The sequence below is a fragment of the Lonchura striata genome, chromosome 1, assembly GCF_046129695.1.
Source record: "Lonchura striata isolate bLonStr1 chromosome 1, bLonStr1.mat, whole genome shotgun sequence".
NCBI lineage: Eukaryota > Metazoa > Chordata > Aves > Passeriformes > Estrildidae > Lonchura > Lonchura striata.
Genome location: NC_134603.1, coordinates 91,688,053 through 91,707,847, shown reverse-complemented (window position 1 = coordinate 91,707,847; position 19,795 = coordinate 91,688,053). Strand labels below are relative to the sequence as shown.

Sequence of the window (19,795 nt, the reverse complement as noted above, 5' to 3'; positions counted from 1 at the left end):
TCTGTTTGTTGTGAACATACTAAGTAGTCACTAAAATAATGCAAGCCAATTTCAGCTCTTAAAATAGCTCTTATATAGCCTTAAAAGAAGAGTAAAAAAGAAGAGTTTCTGCTGTGGCCCAATTTGCAGCATCTGTCAGTCATGTACACTCCCAAAAACTGTATCTTTATAATCCATCCTCTTGCTTGTTGTCAGAATTTCAAAATGAAACTGTCACCAAAGAAGATCAGTGCAATCCTTTTAAAAGTAATCCTGCTCAATTCTACCTGCTACACAGGGGAACATCAGCTTAACTTGTAATTAAAGGAGATTTCTCTAGGGAGACTGCAGATGTGGCCTGCCAGTTCCCAAGAAAATGGTAGCAATTACTGACCTCATTTTCCTTTGCTCTAACAATCAGATTTAAAATGACAGAATGACCTGAGCTGGAGCATAATTCCTGACAGGGATGATGTAACAAGAATATGTGATGGTGAGAGAATAAACAGAAAGGAAATCAGTTAAAAATGAAATAGTAGCTAAAAATTCTGCATCTTTCCAACAGCCTAAGTGAATACATCACTTTCTCAAGCAAAGCAACAATTCTTGGGAATGGGCTCTTGCTTGCATAACAGAAAGTTTCCTTTGGAGTGGGCAGGTCTTAAAGTTACAAGCAAAGAACCCCAATGAGTTTTTTTAGAGAGAAGTTAATTCTGTTTTGGTTGCTTTCTTAATTGATTGTTCAGCTCTTGTTGACTTTACGAGGCGTTGGGAAGACAGATCAGTGTCAGAATTAATTTTACAACAGCAATGTGAAAGCCTGCACAGCTTAATTTACCTGCTTCCAAACAACTAGGCTTGATAAAGGATGCCCAACCAAACTGTGTCTGAAGAACCAGTATAAAATTTTGCCTTATATAGGAGCAAGACAGCCAGCTGCAGTTTGAGAAGCATAGCAAAATAATTTTACCAAAACAAGGCAATCACCCTTTTAAGGCTTTGGATTTAACAGATTATTTAGTTTTGGAACAGAATATTCCCCAAATATATACCGGGTATAGAGTACCCAAAATTTGCCACATGTGCTACTACGTAGTTTTTGCAGCAAAGATTTTGCATCCTACCTTTAGACCCACACAATAAATAAACCAAAAGTGCACAGGGAGCAGATGTAATGGCAGAGGAGAATTACAACAAGTTTACATGGCAGCTCAGTTTTCTCAATATGCCATATAATGGTAAGTTTGTTTTCCTCACTTTTTGCAGACAGATTTTGTTGCTGCTGAGAAGCCGATTCCATAAGTTAGTAAAATGCATGCAGGACTTTATTTTGTGCTTTGCACACACAATTGATCATTTTTCTGGAGAAAGAAACAGGGACAAGCTGACAACATTTCTAGTACTGTGGAAATCTCTTCATTTGCTACCACAACAAACTTCACAATCTAAGATGAATAGATCTTCAGCCTCTGCACACAGTCTCATGGCTTGTTGGACAAAGAACCCTAAAGAAACCCCAAACTAAAACAAAACCCCCCAAAAAACCCAAAAGCAAGAGCTCTGATTTTCCCACAATGCTGGCAGTGCAGGAGGACAAAGGGCACTCTATACCAAAGAAGTAGGTTTCTTGGTTGCTGTCCCAGATGTCTGCAACTGTGTCCCCATGGCAGGGATTAATGGGCAAGGGACTGCCTGTCCCCCCTGATAGAGGCAGGGGGATCAAAAAGGATTTTATAAAATGTGTTCCCTGGCTAGGGATTTCCCCCATTCAACAGTTTTGCTTGAGTTTCTTAATCAGCTCATACCAGTGCTGGGGGATCCTCGTCTGCTGGCAGGGGAGACAAGGCAGGAGTATTTGAAAATCTGTGTGGGTAGCATTTCTAGTTCCCCTAGGCACACTTAAAAGTAAGGCTGTGTGTTTTTCTCTTAAAATTTTAATTAAATTAAAATAAAGTACTAAAATGTAAACATATAAAAATTAAATAAAGTGTTAGGGTTCTTTTTACATCTTGTAATCTTTGACAGGCAACTGTAACTCAAGAACTCAACTTGTAAAATATTAACTAAATAATTGCTTAATTCAGACTTTTTCCTGCAGTCCTAATTCCCTTTATAGACACACTTTTGCCAAGGACAAGATTGGTGGAAGATTGAATACAGCCTCTGAAGCATGTAAAAAAAAAAGGAAAACTGTAAGAGATGTTGGAAAAACTGACAGCTCCCTACATACATGTAATTAACACTTGTTTCAAACCAGTTACAAAGTCTCATTGTCAGGATGTATGAAGTTGAATGCACTTCTAACATATAAAATGCTACAGGTACTGTATGTAAGAAAATTAATGAAATGCAGCAAATTTTTTTGCATCACTTAACCATGTACAGTACATATAGACAATATCTTATGAATTTGTGAAATTCACTACTATTAATTTCATACTTTAAAGTTGCAATAGCTAGAGACTGTGCACAGAAGCTTGTTTTAAATAGAAAAGTTTCCATGCATACATAGAAAATTGTAACATAGGATACCTTACATTTCAGAAACAAAAAATGGTCTGAAAATACTTTCATCCTCATGAGTGAAACAGTCTCCAGTTGATGTAATTATTTAACTGCCCTGAATTCCTCATAAACATACAGAAAAACGAAATCAGAGCTAAACATCTGTGGCATTTTAAGTACCATGAAAGCCACTGTGCTGGCTGGAGATTTGGACTGCCATGCACTGGCTTCTCAGCTGTGCTTCCTCTGGGCTGGGAATGACACTGCAGGGCTGTTGGCAGTGCTGGTTCTACAGCTGTTACCTCTTTCAGATAAAGGGATTGATTAATTGAAACTATCCAAACTGGAGCTCTTAAAATTCACTGTACCAAGTTCATGCGAGCTGTGCAGGACAGCGACCTTCAGCAAAGGAATGGTGCTGTGTGCCTGGGAGCTGGCACAGCTGGGACAGGAGCAGAGAGGTGTTCATATATTTGGCTAGCTTTTGTAGTGACTATTTTAGTACAGATTCCCCGAATTAAACCCCTTCTGCCCTGCATTTTTACTGAACTAAGCCACTGGGTTCTTGTTTCCATAAAGCTACACAATCTAGAAGTTAAAGTCATACTTTTAAGCTTTTAATTGTAACAGTAAAACCAGAATAATATTTAAAATGAATACCTCTAAATAATGATTTTTACTGATCTCTGTAAATTCAGAAAGCTCAGAAAGGAACAAAGTGGGATTAAAACCCACAAAAGCACACCTATAATAATGCTTATGCGTTTGATTTTTTTCTCCAAGCTCTCTACAGAGTGTCTTTTTATGCATTAAATCTACTAAGATGAATTCTGCCCACATGTTTCTTTTGTGGAAAATTGCACCTATAAACCCTTAGTCACCACATTATGGGTAAATGCCATGCTGGCTGCTGGAGAGACCAGCAGAGTTCCACATGGATGTAACAGTGCCTTTGGCCAGACTCACTGGATCCACTGCCAGCAGTTCAGTGCTTGTATCTTAATTTCTCTTCAAAAACATGGAATGCAGGACTCTGGCAAGGTAACTAAGCTTGAGGTATGTGTGTGCATGTTTTCTATCTGTTGTTCTCCATTCAGGGACTGATAACATAGGTCAGGTTCGATCCTGCTTTAGTCACATCCCTAAAAGTAACAGCACTCAGCTGTTCTTCATCTTACAGCTTGGGTGAAGAAGATCTTGGGTGTGTTCTTTTGCCCACTAGAAAAAATGTTTTTCCTTGGTTTGTAGTAATTTGCTGTGCCATTTCTTGTAGTTTCTGCCCAAATGGATAGAAGCTTTTCTGAGCTATTTATAGGGATGTAAGTTGGAAAAGGCAAAGGAAAAGAATTTGAAGGAGGGGGAGGTGTTTGTAGCATGCTGCTGAGGATTAGAGAGTTCACATCCCAGCTTCTAAGGTTTCAGCCTTAATCTTCCAACATATGCAAAGCCTTTCAATTTCACTTCGAGGTCATTACCCATGTACAAAACTGTCTAACTGCTGTGTGACAAATGCACAAAACTCAGTACAGGAAGCTTTTCAGTTGGGAGTGTAAATTGTTCTGGGAAAGAAGCATGAATAAAATAAATATAGTAAAAATACCTACTTCTAAAATCTGTACCTTAGATTTTAAATCAAGCAGATTTCAAGCTTGAAATAGACTTTTATCTCCTAATTTATCATTTGATGGTAGTTACCATTTACCAGTAACTGCTGACTGAAAGAAGAAAATTAAAGCCCAAAAAATTCTGAAGGGTAAGCATGTCACAGTATCTAATAATATTTCTAAAGGAAAACATGACTAGAAAACATGCAGTACTCAGTGGGTATTGCTGCTCCTGCAATACATCTTGTTCCTTTGTAATTATATTCAGAAGATCAGCTTTCTTGATGGAGGCTTTTCACACAGCTAGTTTTCTTCAGCATTCAGGAAGATCATCTGATAGGATCAGCCTGAGCTGACCTGGAAAGTCAAGCACCATTGAAGTTGGGAATTTCCATCTGACATAACAGCTCCATGGGAGCGCTGCACCGCAGTGGCTGTCACACCCATCCAGACTGAATCAATTGCTTCTCAGAAGAAACAGCCATCATAAAGATAGACATCATTTGGAAAAAGTTTGGATCCCTTGATAGTTCAGTGCTGCTCTGTAGTGGACAGATAGCAGGTGGGAGAAAAACAGAGTTGCTGGCAAGGTCAGCTTGAAGTATCTGAGACCTGATATACATCACATGCACTGATCAAGTACCGTTTTCCAGAAAATGAATATCCTCACCAGCTTAGGTTTCCAAGGATAATCATCACTTCTTACTTTGCATCATATGTGTGTTTGTTAGGAACAACTACTTGAAGAGATGACAATTTCTTACAAGTTAGGAATAACTATTTGAAGAGATGACAACTTCTTACAAGTAAATGCAATAGATATGTTTGTTTTACAGGAGAAGTTAGAAGCAGCACTGATGGCATTGTGGCTGATTTAAGTTTCTGTACAGATATGCCCTAAAATGGCTTCTGGAGTCAAATGCATGATCGTTTCAGGTAACAAATTCTCAAACCCCATCTAATGACGGATTGATTAATTAAGTGCCTCAGGTATTTAATCATCTCACATTGCTTTCTTCTTTGAGTTCAGTGTTCTTAATTTACACTGACTCATTATTTGGATAATATTGTATCCTCTTTGCTTAAACAACCACCTTCTTGCATCCAATAAAAGCCTCTGAGAATTAAACTTACACCAGTGTCTTATCAATGCTGTTCATATTCGGAGGTGGAACAGTGGGGGGACCCCTTTGTAAAAGAAGCAAGAACACATGAAACCCCAAATTTTCTGAAGACCAGGGGACTAGTATGGGTTTCTTGTTTTCAGCTGATCAGGATGTTCCTTATCCTATTGAGCGCTCAGGAGCTGTTAGGTTTATTAAGTGCTTGCAGAATGCATGTCAAGCTTCAGCAAGACCTGAGGTTTAACAAGCCAGAATATTGAAATACTCACACTCCTTTAAACTCGGGAAAATACATCTGGGGGGGAAATGGGACAGTGCTGTCTTTTTTCCCTTACACCTGTCTTAATGACATTGCTCTCTGTCTTGGCTTTCAACTTTGTGCCTTTCAATCAAAACACTTTCTGATCAGAATTCTGACATCTCCCAAAGGTGTCTGGCAAACAGAAGAAAATTACTTCCTGGTTGATGACAAAGAAATTATTTTGTGAAAAAAAAATTATTAAATGCAGTCCTAGAGGGACATTTTAGTTATCCCAAGCATAAAATAAAATTATGCTGCTAATTCAGTAAATGCAAAATGGGAAAAAAATGTGGGTTTTTTTTCCAGGTAGGTTATGAGAGATATTTCTTGGTTTTTCTTTAAGTTATTGTAAGCAAAATAACTCTTATCTAGCTTTTTACCTTTGAAGGGTTTTTGCAGATACTATTAAAATGCAGGGTTACAAAGTCTGCAGCAGTAAGGAAGAATAACTGCATAAAACCCAGAAGGTTTTCATTTCAGTTTTCACTGAAATTGAGAGGTATTTCTATTTTGCAGAACAATAAAGCTAAATGCTACCTCATCTGTTGCCTTGCACAAATTGCCAGTTTTAAAGACAAGTTTCAAATGTGTTTCAGCACCAAGAAATCACAAGCTGTATCTCAGCTTTCAAAGGAGAGCTTGAAGATCCTGTGATGATTTTGACACATATAAAAAAAAAAATCTTAGAGAGAATATGTAACTAAATTTCTGCCCCAAAAAAGAGCTCTGGAAATTGAAAAGAATGCTATAAAACTAGAGATGTGATGTACTTCGTTTTTCTGGTTCTGGGGAAGGACTGATTGAGCAGTTCTTTCTCATGGTTCTTAATCATCAAGCTGTCAGATAAAGCCAATAGTTCAGTATTTCAACAGGAAACTTTTCCAATATTGCTTCTAAGGGTGAATCCAGATTCTTCTAACACATTTTTCAGTGGATGTACCTAATTTTTGGAAGAAGATTTGGATTTCTTAGGTAATGCACATAAATAAGCTGTCTACTACTGTGAGAGTGATGATCACTGCTGGCTGGAAGACATTTCTCATTTCTGCTTTCAGTAGCCACAGGAAGTGGGAAGAAGAAAGGAACCTACAAAGGCTTTGCTAATCTGAACTGGTTTCTGATACGCTTGTTTTCTAAGTATTTGATTTTTCTTTTTCCTCCATTAACTTGAAAATATGGAGGTTTTGTCTGGTTTCATGCATACTCTTCTGTCATATTAAAAGATATGCCTTGGAAAGAAGTCAAGTCAAGGTAAGTGGGTACTCTTAGGTAAGAAGGGCTGATTTTAAGATTTAAATCCACAGTACAGTCTGGTGTAACAGCAAAGCAACACTGAAATATTATTCTGGGAAGACACATAACACTAACAGCAGAGAGGACAGATGCAGCTGGTTCTAAAAAATATCCCATTGCATTGGATATTTTTCATATCACACAAGTATCTGGATTTGGGGAGTAGGATAATTTACACAATTTGCATTATGCCAGCCATAATGCAAATTGTGTAAATTACTTAGCAGATGATGATATTTTAATAATAAATTGACAAGCATATAAATACAAAAACAGACATAATGATTTTTACCCCTGGAATTGCATGGACTACTGGACTACTGACAAACTCTGAAAAAAATTGCACCACGTGCACAGTAAAACATGATTCTGACACAAATAGCAACTCCTATCAGACCAGAACTTGCACAACCTCACAGCTAATCTTTTAAACTCCAGCAGAAGTAACTTGGCTGGCTGCAGCCAGCCATGGGAGAGAAAGCAGGTGTGGATAGTAATATTCAGAACTGCCTTACTGAGAGTCATGCCAATTCTCTGACAAGGAAATCACTCTCAGAAAGTTTGCCAACCATTTATTCCTTGCCAATTTGAATGCACTTTGCTTTTCAGAACAGTTCTATCCATACTTACAGAAAAATGCAAGAAACAGTATTTTTTTTCTAGTTGGATGTGAAAATGCAAGTGTAATAAAAGGAAATAAGGAAACAGAAGCTGATGCCTGTTTTCCAAAGTGTCACTTGAGAACACAAAACAACAATGAACAAAGGAAATATCTTCTTCTCCAAAGTGGTCCTTAATTTTTTTTTTCTTCCTTCCATTTCTCCCTTAAATCCTTGAGGGCAAAACCCTGTATTTCAAATGCTAATTCATGTTTTGGACTTCAGTCATGTTTAAAGAAGACTGGGAAAGGAGAGAAAATGACAGCTGGTTTTCAAGCTTAATAAAGAAGAAAACATGGAAATCCTCTTATGTCTTCTTCTCCAAAACAATTCTAAATTTACCTCTTTTAAAACCCTAAATGAACCCTAATGAACTCCAAGAACACCTTAAAATTGTATGAAACTCAAATAACAGAGTGCTGTCTGCTGGCACAGGATGAGGGTGCACAGGCTAATTAGCTCCCTTTCTCCGTCAGCCCCAACAGTGGGTATCCTAGAGTTTAATCCACACAGAACTGGAATTTTAAAGCCCAGACTCTTAAACCCATTACACCATGGAAACACCCAGACTGACACTTTCCTCCCAATAAAAATGCTAATGACTGTGCTGCATGGTAATGCCCTAATGATACAAAATGTCTGTAAACTGCCTCAGTTATTGTCACATAGAGGAAATAACAACAGCTGCAGAGTTTTTATCATGTGTGTAGGTCAGTCCCCCTGTTAGGCTGCTGCACCACATTGTCTTTGCTGGATAAAAAGCATCATGAATATTGACTACTGGCTAGTATCCTGTAGGAGGTTCTTTAAGAACTAGGGGAAGAATGGTTTGGTTGTGGCTCCTAATGCTTGGGTTTAGGATATTTATTTGAAACTTGGTCACCCTACTTCTAATTTTAATTTCTTGCTGTGTTTGGTTTTCAAATGATGACCCAGAATATGAACTATTTCTTGCTTCATTTCCATATCTGTCCTCCTTATGGTGAAAAAAATCAAAATCTCTCCAAACAATGATGAAAACTTAATGATCTTGATTTTTTATTCCCTAATTACATATCTTTGCATACAAATTTCTACCAGAGGGTTTGATTTTCTTCAGTATGGGGAGCTGACCTCTACCACTTTATCACAGTCAGTTTTGACCGAAAAAAAAGGGAAATTCAGTGCAGTTTAAAAGTCATTACCTACATTAACTCAATATTTAAAATTATCACTCTGTTGTTGTTAGACTCTGACATCAAGTCAGAGTACTATCAGTATTAATGACAATAAAATGTTGTCATTTCTTGAAGATGTAGAGTTCTAATTACCCTCCTAAATCTGAATTTAACTATTCCTCAAAAACTAAAAGTGGCTTTTGCTGTTAGGTAGATAAGGAGCCCCACGGAAGTCATAAATATTCACTTCATTTCATATTGTAATCTACTTGTCGGCTGTGCAGCAGTCCCATGGTAAAGATGCAGTCACTCAGATATTGTGGCACATGTATTTAGCATATGAGAAGGCAAGCCATGGAGGGTGTATGCAGATAATGGATTTACAAGCTCCACTGTTGCCAGGCACTCACAAATTGGCTGATAAATTTGATGTGCTCAAAGTCTGAAGTGTGGCATTTAAAATGTGACAGAGCTGCACATCCTGGGGTGTTTCTTTGTTTGGCTGGGCAATCCTCCTTGTACCTTTCCACCACTGCCTCACCAGGCAGGCTCATCCCAGCAGCTCTGGCTGGGACAAGGAACTGTACGCTTCATTCCATCCTCATAATTTCCCTCCCTTCTCCATTACCTTCTTTAATTACAAATCAGACTGCACTTGTGACATATTATTTTATCATTGAATACAGACTTCAGACTCTGTTTGTATGAGGCTTAATAATGTCTCAGCTTTTAAATCAGTTTTATAGGCAGTGTTTAACAAAGATCTCATATAGCATAGCATGAAAGCACCAGGAAGAATGATTATATTATTCTATTTATTTACATTTGAATTTTGTTTGGATCAGGGAATAAACTAGCCCTTTATATTTGCCTTACTTTGGACTTTACTAATACCTCAAGAAAATACTATTGCAGGTTTTTTTCCAACTTTTGATTGAGTCAGAGGTTCAAATTTGAAGTGTTTGCCTATTATTAACCTTTTTCTTCAATCAAGTCAAGAGATGCTATAAAGTTAAATTAATGTAAAATCAAGTGCCTGATGAACAAGAGGACAGTGATTTTTTTCACAGGTCAGACTGCTTGTAATGAAGATACAATGATCAGTCTTCAAGAATCAAAGGATCTTCCTTGAGATGAGAGGGATCAACACCAAGGGCAGCATGCAGGTTTTGGTAAGTAGGCATCTGTAACTATGCAAATGAATTGGTGGACTCTTACTTCAGTTCCTCGAAGGTATTTTTCCTAATCAATTCCACCATGTGCAAAAGGATTCAGTGTCTCTTCTTGAATTCCTATGCAAGTAGAGCCTATTTTTCCTGTTCTGCAGTTTCTCAGCATGCTTTCTTGTAGCCTATTAATTCTCTGTCAGCTGGCAAATTCCTGCCTTCCTGCTCTGGTTCTGGATGGCAGGGCTGCTGCAGTCCATTCCCTCTTCACCCTGCTGGAGCTGGAGAGATCTTGTGGGTGCTGTAGCACTGGCTGTTCTGTCACCAGGTATTTGTGCTGAGCTGATCTCTGCTGAAAAACATTCTCCTCCAATTTGCATGACACTGTTCAGGGGCTAGAACATTGTCTTTGCAATCCTCTTATGCAGTATTCAGAGAAACTAACAAACAGCAATGGACAATGAGACACGGGTTTATTTTGGCCACTGTCAACAAAGAAGAGGCATTTTCTTTGTTCTCTCTCTAGGGCTTTTTGGGTATGTTCTGCATCCAGTATATGCCCATATTAAGGTCCATATGCTGATATGGTGGCCATGATGCTTATGAATGCTTAGCAGAGTTAGGTGTCTTTCTGTGTTGACTTCAGATTACAGGGGTATCAAAGCCTCTGAAGGAAATGAAAAGCATATTCTACCTTCTGTCTCTCCCTCTACACTGGATTCTTGTAGAGGTATAGATACTGGCACAGTATCTATAATATCTAAATAGAGTCCTCATGTTTATGCTTACCTTAGTGCTACCTAGTCTCTTTGTAAGCATAAGTTGCCATGACTGTGCAATGTTATATACCTTCTTACTCCATGGGAGTGGGATTTGACCCCATGGAAAACACACTGACAAATCAAAATGTGTAATCGGTTTAAAGTTCAAGGGTGCAGCCAAATCCTGAGCCAGTGTAATTTGACCTAGATTCACTGAAGCAAGGAGAGCTGCAGTGAACTACATAAACAGAAGAACCAAGCCACTGTGGCTGCCCTCATACAGTGAGGATGATGAGGAAATACTTAATGCTTTGTGATAGCAGTGGTTTGCTGCTTCAGCAAAATGTAGTTTCAAAGCAAACAGACAAAAAAGTTTTCTGATGCAACTTTCTACAAATAATCATTATTATTGAACACTCCGGATGATGAAAAAACTCTCAGTTGAGTTTAAAGGACACTAGCAACATAAACCTGCTTATTTCTATTTGTATACTATTGAAGGGAATGATTATTCAATATTCCCACTGCTTGGGCCAAAAATCTGTTTGTCCTACATTTGCTCCTGATACCTTTGGTGTATACTCTGATGTCCCCATAACCCCTTGTCCCCAAACTCCAGGTCCATCTAGAAATCGATGTGCTGTAACTTTTAACCCTGCATTAGCATCATTGCAACAGGTGTCATCAATAGCTCAGTATTAGTTTCAGTAACTATTATTCCAAGGACACTCTTTCCAACTTTCAGAGCCAAAGTAACCTTCAGCCTTTATATCACTTCAAGGACTTTCTCAGATTGGCAATTTTTTCTTCAGAATGCTTTTATGTATGAGTAACAAAGTCTGGGAAAAGTCAGCAACATTTGAATACTAAGATTATTGGATATACAGAAGTGTAAAATTTGCTAATCCAAACCCACATGTAGCTCTGAATGGTGACTTCTGGTTATTGCTTCCAGCCATTTCAAGAAAAATGTCAAGGTTAATTGAACAGCTCTAGGAACCAGAAAGAACAGGTTAAGTGTAGGTCTCAACTATAATTTCAATTGGTATGAGGTTGCCAGTGCCTATGTTACCAATTAATGCTTCCTTGATTTGCACTAGTACAAGTGACTTCATCTCAGTCCTAGAAGGATTCAAAATGAAACATTTTAACTAGTTCTAGGTATTTTACCTTTCTTTCCAGCTGCCTCAGTACTCCTGAGCACCTGAGTATTACCTGTACCAATTACTGATAATGATTCAAAATGAAACATTTTAACAAGTTCTGGGTATTTTACCTTTCTTTCCAGCTGCCTCAGTACTCCTGAGCACTTGGGTATTACCTGTACCAATTACTGATAAATAATGTACATTACCGTCTGCAACACTGGTATCTTTGTAACCTTCTTCCTCTGCCACAAGGAAGACATTACCAATGGCTAGTATTAACTTAGGCTTTGTGCAGCTATGGTAAGTCAGTCATAGCTTTTGTGTTTATATTCCAAATTGATAGGAAATAGGAATTCAATTATGTCACACTAAGGGGGCTCAGGCAGCATAAACTGCAGAATTTCAGGTATTTTCATATCTAGCATCCCAAAGCTGAGTTGGTGGCAAATGGAATATATAGGAGAAACAGATTCAGACTGACAGGAGGTGGATACATGACTTTTAGAAAGAGGACTGAAGTTAATTTATAGAATGACTATTTGAATATTATTCATGTCTGGATTTATGGAGGAAGGAAGACTCCAAACTGATTTTTGTTCAAGGAAGGCAGAATTTACTATCTATGATGTAAAGACTTTTTTTGGGGAGAAAAAAGTATTTTTGTTGTTGAATTGTATAAAACAAAAACTAGGCTCTGTTGTTAATCGTGTGCCAAGCTTCTGATACAACAAGCTTCGCCAAATCATTCATCTCAATGTGCCTCAAAATTTAAGGCTGAGAAACACTTCTCTGATAGTGTCCTACTTTGTAAGGTTGGCAGTACACTTAATGCATTGCTGTTTATAAACAGGATAAGCCCCTTTGGGAAAGTTACTATGACTGCAAAGACACAATGTGCTATGGGGAATCGGCATTGATCACTAAATAGGTGACTTCATTGTTCCACCTCAACTCTTTTAAATGTTGAACTAGAATCTAAAACTCCATTGTTCATTCATTACATGGAAGAAAAAAAAAAAAAAAAAAAAAAGGAAGTGTTCCACTACAGATTGAATGGCTAAAGCAAGAGCTTCTCTTAAGATAACAAATTAACGGGAATAATCGGTTTATGTAACACGTTCAAACACACCTCGGAGTAGAGCAGAATGCACCTGTTCGGAGCGGGGCAGGGCGCAGGGGCCCGGGCGGGGAGATGGATGCCCGGGGGCTGGCATTCCTTGCTCCATCCATCCCTCCCGCCGCCCAGGACCGCGATCCTCCACGTGCCTGTCCCCGCACGCCGCCCGGCTCCCCGTGCTGCGCGGGCGCTCCCGAGGCTCCCTCTCCCCCATCCCTCCTCCCCCGCTCCCTAAGGGTCCCTCTGTCCCTCCCTCCTTCCCTATAATGGCCAGGCTCAGCCGCTCGACCCGACCCGCGCCGGCAGCTCGGGTGCCTCGCGCGGGGGCTGGGGGCATCTGAGGCCATGCCCCCCTTTCCCCCGAAAAATCGCGCTCCGAACGTGGCCCTTAGGAGCGGGGGCAGCGGCGGGGGCGGAGGCAGGGCGGGCGGCGGGGGCTCTCCGCCGGCCCCGGTGGAGCGGGGCTCAGGGAGGAGGGAGGGCAGCGGCCCGGAGGAGGCAGCCCCGGGGGATGCGGGCGTGTGCGGGCAGGGGATGCAGGGGACGCTCACCATGGCGGCGGCGCGGCGCTGTCCAGGGTATCGCCGGGCTCGGCGCGGCTCTGCGGGCGCGGCCCCCGCGCCCGCCCTATAAGGCACCGCCTCCTCCCGGCCCCGGGGAGGGCGGGCACGGGGCGGGAGGGACGGCCGGGGCTCCGCCGAGGGAGGGCAGAGCAAAGCGGAGGGATGGGCAGGCGGTGGGGAGCAGTATCTGAGCAGGAGGAGAGGTTCTGTGGTGCTGTGCCATCACCCACCCAGCTGTCATGGCAGATGGCTGGCGTTTGCCTTTGTTGGAATCTACCCTGTCGGGAAGATTCATTCACTGTCGGGCCACTTTGGGAGCAGACAAGGTCACTGAATCTGTTGGATTCAGCTTGGGTTTGGTCTATGGCCCAGCACTCATATTTACAAGCTGAACTTCTCTAACCTGAAGCCCTGAATTCCGCACACACTGTGCCAAAGTGAGATCCACCACCTAACAGTCACTGGTTGGTCTCAATTGTCTCCAAGGTCTCGAAATGATTCCATGATTCTAACTGTGGCATCTCCCAGGAGATCTGTGTGTTACGGAGGGATTGCTAAGAAAATGTTTAGGCTGCTAGGAAGGAACCAAAAATCACACAGAACAGGAGCTACTGATCCCATCACAACTCAGCCTCTGATACGCAACAGAAAAAGAGTCAGGGAAGGAAGTGGCTTTGTGCTTGGTGTAACAAGCACAGAATCTCACACCTTCAAAACTCATTTTTGTTCCAAGTGCTAACAAAGTCTTACAGCTACTATAAAACATTTAAACTACCAAAGTTGGTTGAAAATTTCCTGCTTCTTTATCCCTGCTTTTAATAAAGAAATATTTGGCATGTGAAATCAAGATAATATTTCTTAACAATTATTAATATTTTTTATTTTATTTTTTATAGGAAAATTTGTCAAGAAATTATGTTTCCATACATGCACTTCCATAGCTGCCTTCTCAGTTCTGTATTCATAGTTCGGTTGACCAGAGCTCAGAGATGTGTTTCCACATCAGTGGGACAAACAGTAGAAATAAGTTAAGGAGACCATGTGTGGTGTCATTTTCACAAACTCAAGCGTACTTGATGTACAGACGTGATATTTATCCAAAATGTAGCACTGATGTTCTGGACCTTGAGATTTCCTTCCTGATTGGCTCTTTGTCCATGTACTACTTCAGCCCTTGCTTTCTCTTAGATCTAGACACACAGGTCCATCAAAGGCAGTGAGGATAGCGATCTTCCCAGGGCTGCTGCCTGCCCAGAAATTATACTGCCAGGAGACTCATATGAAAGTGTGTCCTTATGTAATTTTTAACCCACTTTTCTAGACACAAACTTGTTTGCTCAAGCTTCCAAATTCCAGCATGTTAGTCCAAACTAACTGCCGCAATTCCTGAGGTTGACCTGCCAACTTTTCCCCTACTTCTTCCATAGGTTATTAATTTAATTCTTTGTGTGTCATTAGAAAACATCTTGAAATGCTGAGGGAAAATACTTTCTCATACCTATTTTGTCCCCAGAGAAACTGTTCCCTAAACAGAAAATTGTCCTCTTTGTCCAAAAAACTCAGCACTCTGTAGGTGCTGTAGAGCAAGGAGCAGTTTGGAAGCTGACTGACAGAGGAACATAGAAGTGACCAAGTGCATTGCAATGCTTTGACTTTGCAATTTTTATTCCAATTTCTTTAAAGTTCAAAATAATCTGGGTTAGTGTGTCAAGCCAAATCTAGACCTAAGAGTATGGTAATACAAGGCATTTTTGTCTTTATTCTTGTTTTTCTTTATCTAAAACAGAAAGGAAACATATATTCAAGCTTGGTAAAGATGTCACATTTCTATTTTCTTCAGTTTCTTGTTCCTGACACATTACATTCATAGCAATTGATAGTTTTCTTCCTTAACTAGTTTTCTTCTACAGTAGCAACTTTCTTTTTTAGAACAACAATAGTGTCTCCAGTGAAGAACAAATAGGATTCTGGTGGCATCTAAGAGAAGCTGTAATAGCATTATGGATATTTTTAACACCTCTCTAATGATGTGAGTTTGGAGATTTAAGGGCTGTGGCAGGATTTGGATTCATGTGTTTTATAGGGAGAGTGATGCAATGCATTTGGTTGGATCCCAGGCACTAAGCAGAGCAGACCTCTGCCAGCCAGTTTTCAGTGATTATTGAGCAGCAAATTTTCCTGAGATAAAAGACAGAAAATTGACATATGGACAAATAGATTTGCTTAGTTCCAGCTGAAATTCCCTGAAACAAACAGAGTACAAGGAAGCAGTTTAAACAGCACTTCATTCTGGGGCAATGCTGTTACACAACCACCACTGTTCAAAGTGCAATACCAAAGGGAGTTAGCTTGAGCACTGCTGGTCTAGGGGTGGTTCTAGGTTGTACTTGATCACAAACTACCTAATTTACAGAATAAGACTGGTTGAGGTGGGAAGGGACCTCTGGAGATTATCTGGTGCTATCAACCTACTGAGGCAGGGTCTCCCACAGACAGCTGCTCACGGTGGTGTCTAAGCAGGTTTTGGATATCTCTGTATCTTAGAAAAAGCATCTTTGATTTGCAATGACTTCAGAGCTGACAGGTCCCACTGGCCTTACAACTCAGTAGGAAACAGGGTGGACAAAGTATCACTGATCAGACAACTACTGGCAACACTCAGCTCCCACTAAGTTTCAATCAGCAGGAGAAAGTTTTAGTTCAGGAAAGAAAAGTCTTTCTGTCTCCCATTACCATATCATCTTTAGCAGTCACTGCTCTTGACCTGACCATGACCTCTTCCAAAGCTTGGAATTTAAACTCAGGACATCCTGTTTCACAAAATTGTTCTGCCAGCAGCCTCTATCTAATTCACTGGCAAAATGTTCTTCTGTCTCTGAGCATCTAGCTCAGATGAAAGAGAACATATTTCTTCTGCTATCCATTCTTTTTCTAAGTTTTTGGCACAGCACAATGGTTATGCACCTGCAGATTTCGATTTTGCTAGTGGCACCATGGGGAGTTACAAAGTCAGTATGACAGAATTTTATAGAATCATCGAATGGGTTGGAAGGGACCTTAGAGATCATCTGGTTCCAAGCTCTCTGTCATAAACAGGAGCACCATTCTTTAGAATAGCTTGCTCAAGGGTCCATCCAACCTGGCCCTGGTCCCTGACCCCTAGCAGGGTGGGGCATCCACAGCTTCCCTGGTCAACCTGTTTCAATTCCTCACACCCTCACAGTAAAGAATTTCTTCTATGTATCTAACCTAAATATCTCCTCCTTCGGTTAACTTTTGTTAATTTTTGTTAATTTTATTAACTCAGAACTATCAGTAATACAACTGCATGCAATCAAAAATGAGTAATCAGGCTGAAGTGAAAATCTGGGAGTTTTCCCCTTGTTTTTCTCTGGTATGGTTAGTTCTTTCTAAATGTTATTTTCAGCTTTGAAACTACAGCTGGTGTAATATGTCCTAAAGCTAATGCCTGTATTAAATTGCCAGCTGTGAGCAAGTAAAATAAAAACTAAGTCAAAATAAATTTATGCAGGCAGAAGCACTGAATTAAGCAATTGTGGAGCTCTGAAGTTTTTGTAGTAAATATTTTATTTTAGCACCCTCTCTCGGACACAAACCAGCATTGCTGGTGTTTACTATTAAAAGGCTTGGCTAAAGCTGGAAAGCATTTGCAACAGGAAAAGTCCTTGGCTGCAGTCACAGATACAGTTTTGTTATGTATTTTTGTATTCTATAAATTAACATAAATAGAATTTTCTGATCCCTCTTAGGCTTATTATCTTTATACAAATAGTCTGTATAAGTCATTTAAGTCAGCTAAGAACTAGGAAAAGCATGAGGCCTCCAAAGCAAATATTGAAGGTGAGTTGTTACAAAAGACCATAGTTCCTTGCTGTTCCTCGTTGTCTGCATGTCTCCTGCGAGGAGCTTGCTGGCATTAACTGCTGTGAATTGAGGAATTGAACCTGAATGTTCTCTCTTACAGCCACCAGTATTTGGTGTTAGGGTAGCTTGTGGAGTTCCCAGTTTGGGACCATTGTCTTGCTGTGTCGTACATCCAAGAGCTCACAGTGTCATGAGTAACAGGGGTGGGAGGAAGCCATTTCTCTGTATTCCCACCCCAGGAAAGAAAAGTGTATTAATGCCAAAAGAAAATCAGCAGTGGGAAGGTCAGCAAGTATATTCTGAATAGCAGAAGAGACAACAATTTGCACCTTCTGCATGAACTGTAACTACCTGCCTAGCTTCTGGGGTACAACTGATAGGCAGTCAAGTTCCTATACATTATTTTGGCTCCAGTAGTTGATATGGTTGCCAGTTACCTTCAGAGATACTGCCAAGAGAAGGATTAAAAAATTAGGACACGGTAGAACAAAAACTGCCTGCATTACGTTAACTTGCTCTTCCTGCCCATATTCATTTTACTAAGCCTTATTTGCAATAATAGGCTTCAGCAACACTCCCACTTCATCAATGCAGGGTGGGGATGATAATAAACAAACAGGAGGCCATGAATGATGCAAGGATCTTGAAAAGGACAAAACCAAACCAAACCAAATCAAAGTGGCTGAAATTCTTTTTCAGGACAAGAATAAATGCCTCATATAGAATAATTTCTGTGCTGTTTACATATAAGTTTTTACAGCTAGTCAATGATTTCATTCTTCCTTCTGCTGTCTCCTTCTAGGTAACCAAGTGTGGGTTTGTTGAAGTGCTGAGCACTTGCAGCAATACCCGACATCAGCAAAAGCTGTGCTACAAACAAACAGGCATGAGATTCGCCCCACATGCCAGCTCAAAAGCAGACCAAAAGGGACAATCAAAAATCAGTTGAGACTTCAAATGTGTCTGTCTGCGTCAGCCCTGTCACAGGTGAAGGAGGGATAATAAGATCCCTCCCTTTGTCTTGCCATGCAAACACAAACACTGCTTAACTGGCTTCTGTGAAACAACTGGTTGGTCTAGATGCATCAGCTCTCACACCCTGAAAATAAGATTTATGCCCTCAGCATCTGCACCCATTTCCCCTGAGCTAAAGAATCTTTATCTCTCTTATTCGCAGCATTGTGGAGCCTTGGTGCTTTGAGGAAACATGACAAATGCTGCTGCTGTAAGCCATGGTTTTGGGGCCTCCTGAGTGCCCCCCTTGCCAGTCTGGTGCTGCAGTCCTTCTGCTGCCTGATGGCCTGACCATCCTGTTTTCCCTACCCCCAAAATATTATCTCAGTGTGTCTGTGGTAGTACATGCTGAAAGAAGATGTGGGAATATTAATCAGTGTTCAGCATCACAGGAAAAAGTGTTCAATGTAGAATATTGATAGTATGCAACGTAACGAGAGGATGGAGAGAAGGTCATAATGTCATGAGTGAGATTTTTCCATTCTCCTCAGGGAATGGATGAGCTATATCCAATTTTGTGACTACGCATCACATATACACACTTAAGGAACTGGACATACCAAGATTAGATTTGTATATATCCTTTTATCTGAACTTCAGTAAGTAGAAAACCTCATGTGTCTAACAGTAGTTCTGTTTTCTTTTATGTGATTTTATGCGGTTTTGAAAAATAACCATGTCCACATTGCAGCTCATTTCTCCAGAGTGCATCATTATTGGTATTGCACAGATTTTTGGCACATTAGCACATGAAATTACACCTAGTGGGATATATGTGTATTTATTTGTGTCATTTAACTTTAATCTGAAGAAAAGTCTTAGGTAAAATGCATGGAATAAGTTTGGGTTTTTTCATTCATATGGATTGCATATAAATCTTAACTGACATGAAGTGGTTCAAAAGAAAGGGTTTATTTAATGTATTGGGAAAAATAGAGTAACAAAGATTGTGTTAACCAAATGGTTGGAGGAGGAAGAGTTTCTTCTTGTACCTCGTGGTTTGGTTATAGTGCAACACCCCTAGTAACCCCTCACCTATATATCTATCTCCTATTTAAGTGCCCTGGCCATTATGTCAGAAAGTCCTTTTTATGTCTGTCCTGAGGACAATTTCAGTACTTCACCCACACTGGCATTCAGCATCTCAGGAAAGATATTAGAGGGAAAGTCTAATGGAGCAAGGAAAACTTAACCTCAGTGGAGGAGGATCAGATTAGGGGGCACTTAAACAAAATGGAAATATCTTAAGTTCCCAGGGCCTAAGAGGTTGTGTCCTTTACTGCTGAGAGAGATGGCTGATGTCACTGTGAGGCTGTTCTCAATTAGCTTTGAAATATGCTGTTCACTGGGAGACATTCCTGGAGACTGGATGAGACCAAGCATCTCCTCTATCTTCAAGGGGAGCAAGAAGAAAAATCTGGAGAATGACAGGCCTGTGAGCTTTATCTCGGTCCCTGGAAAGGTCATAGAAAAAAATCCTTCTGGAATTCATGTGGTCTCCAAAACCATGAAGATCAAA

General features: G+C 40.2%; 1 protein-coding gene across 1 annotated transcript in view; it reads right to left on the bottom strand.

The window, feature by feature from the left end:
- The window catches only part of ELOVL2 (ELOVL fatty acid elongase 2), a 50,847-nt gene extending 37,390 nt beyond the window's left edge, over nucleotides 1-13,457 (bottom strand). The window contains exon 1 of the mRNA XM_021536528.2: nucleotides 13,366-13,457. Within this exon, the coding sequence (XP_021392203.2) occupies nucleotides 13,366-13,368 (3 nt within the window). The 5' untranslated portion in view covers nucleotides 13,369-13,457. The remainder of the gene's footprint in view (nucleotides 1-13,365) is intronic.
- Between the last annotated feature and the right edge of the window lie 6,338 nt (nucleotides 13,458-19,795).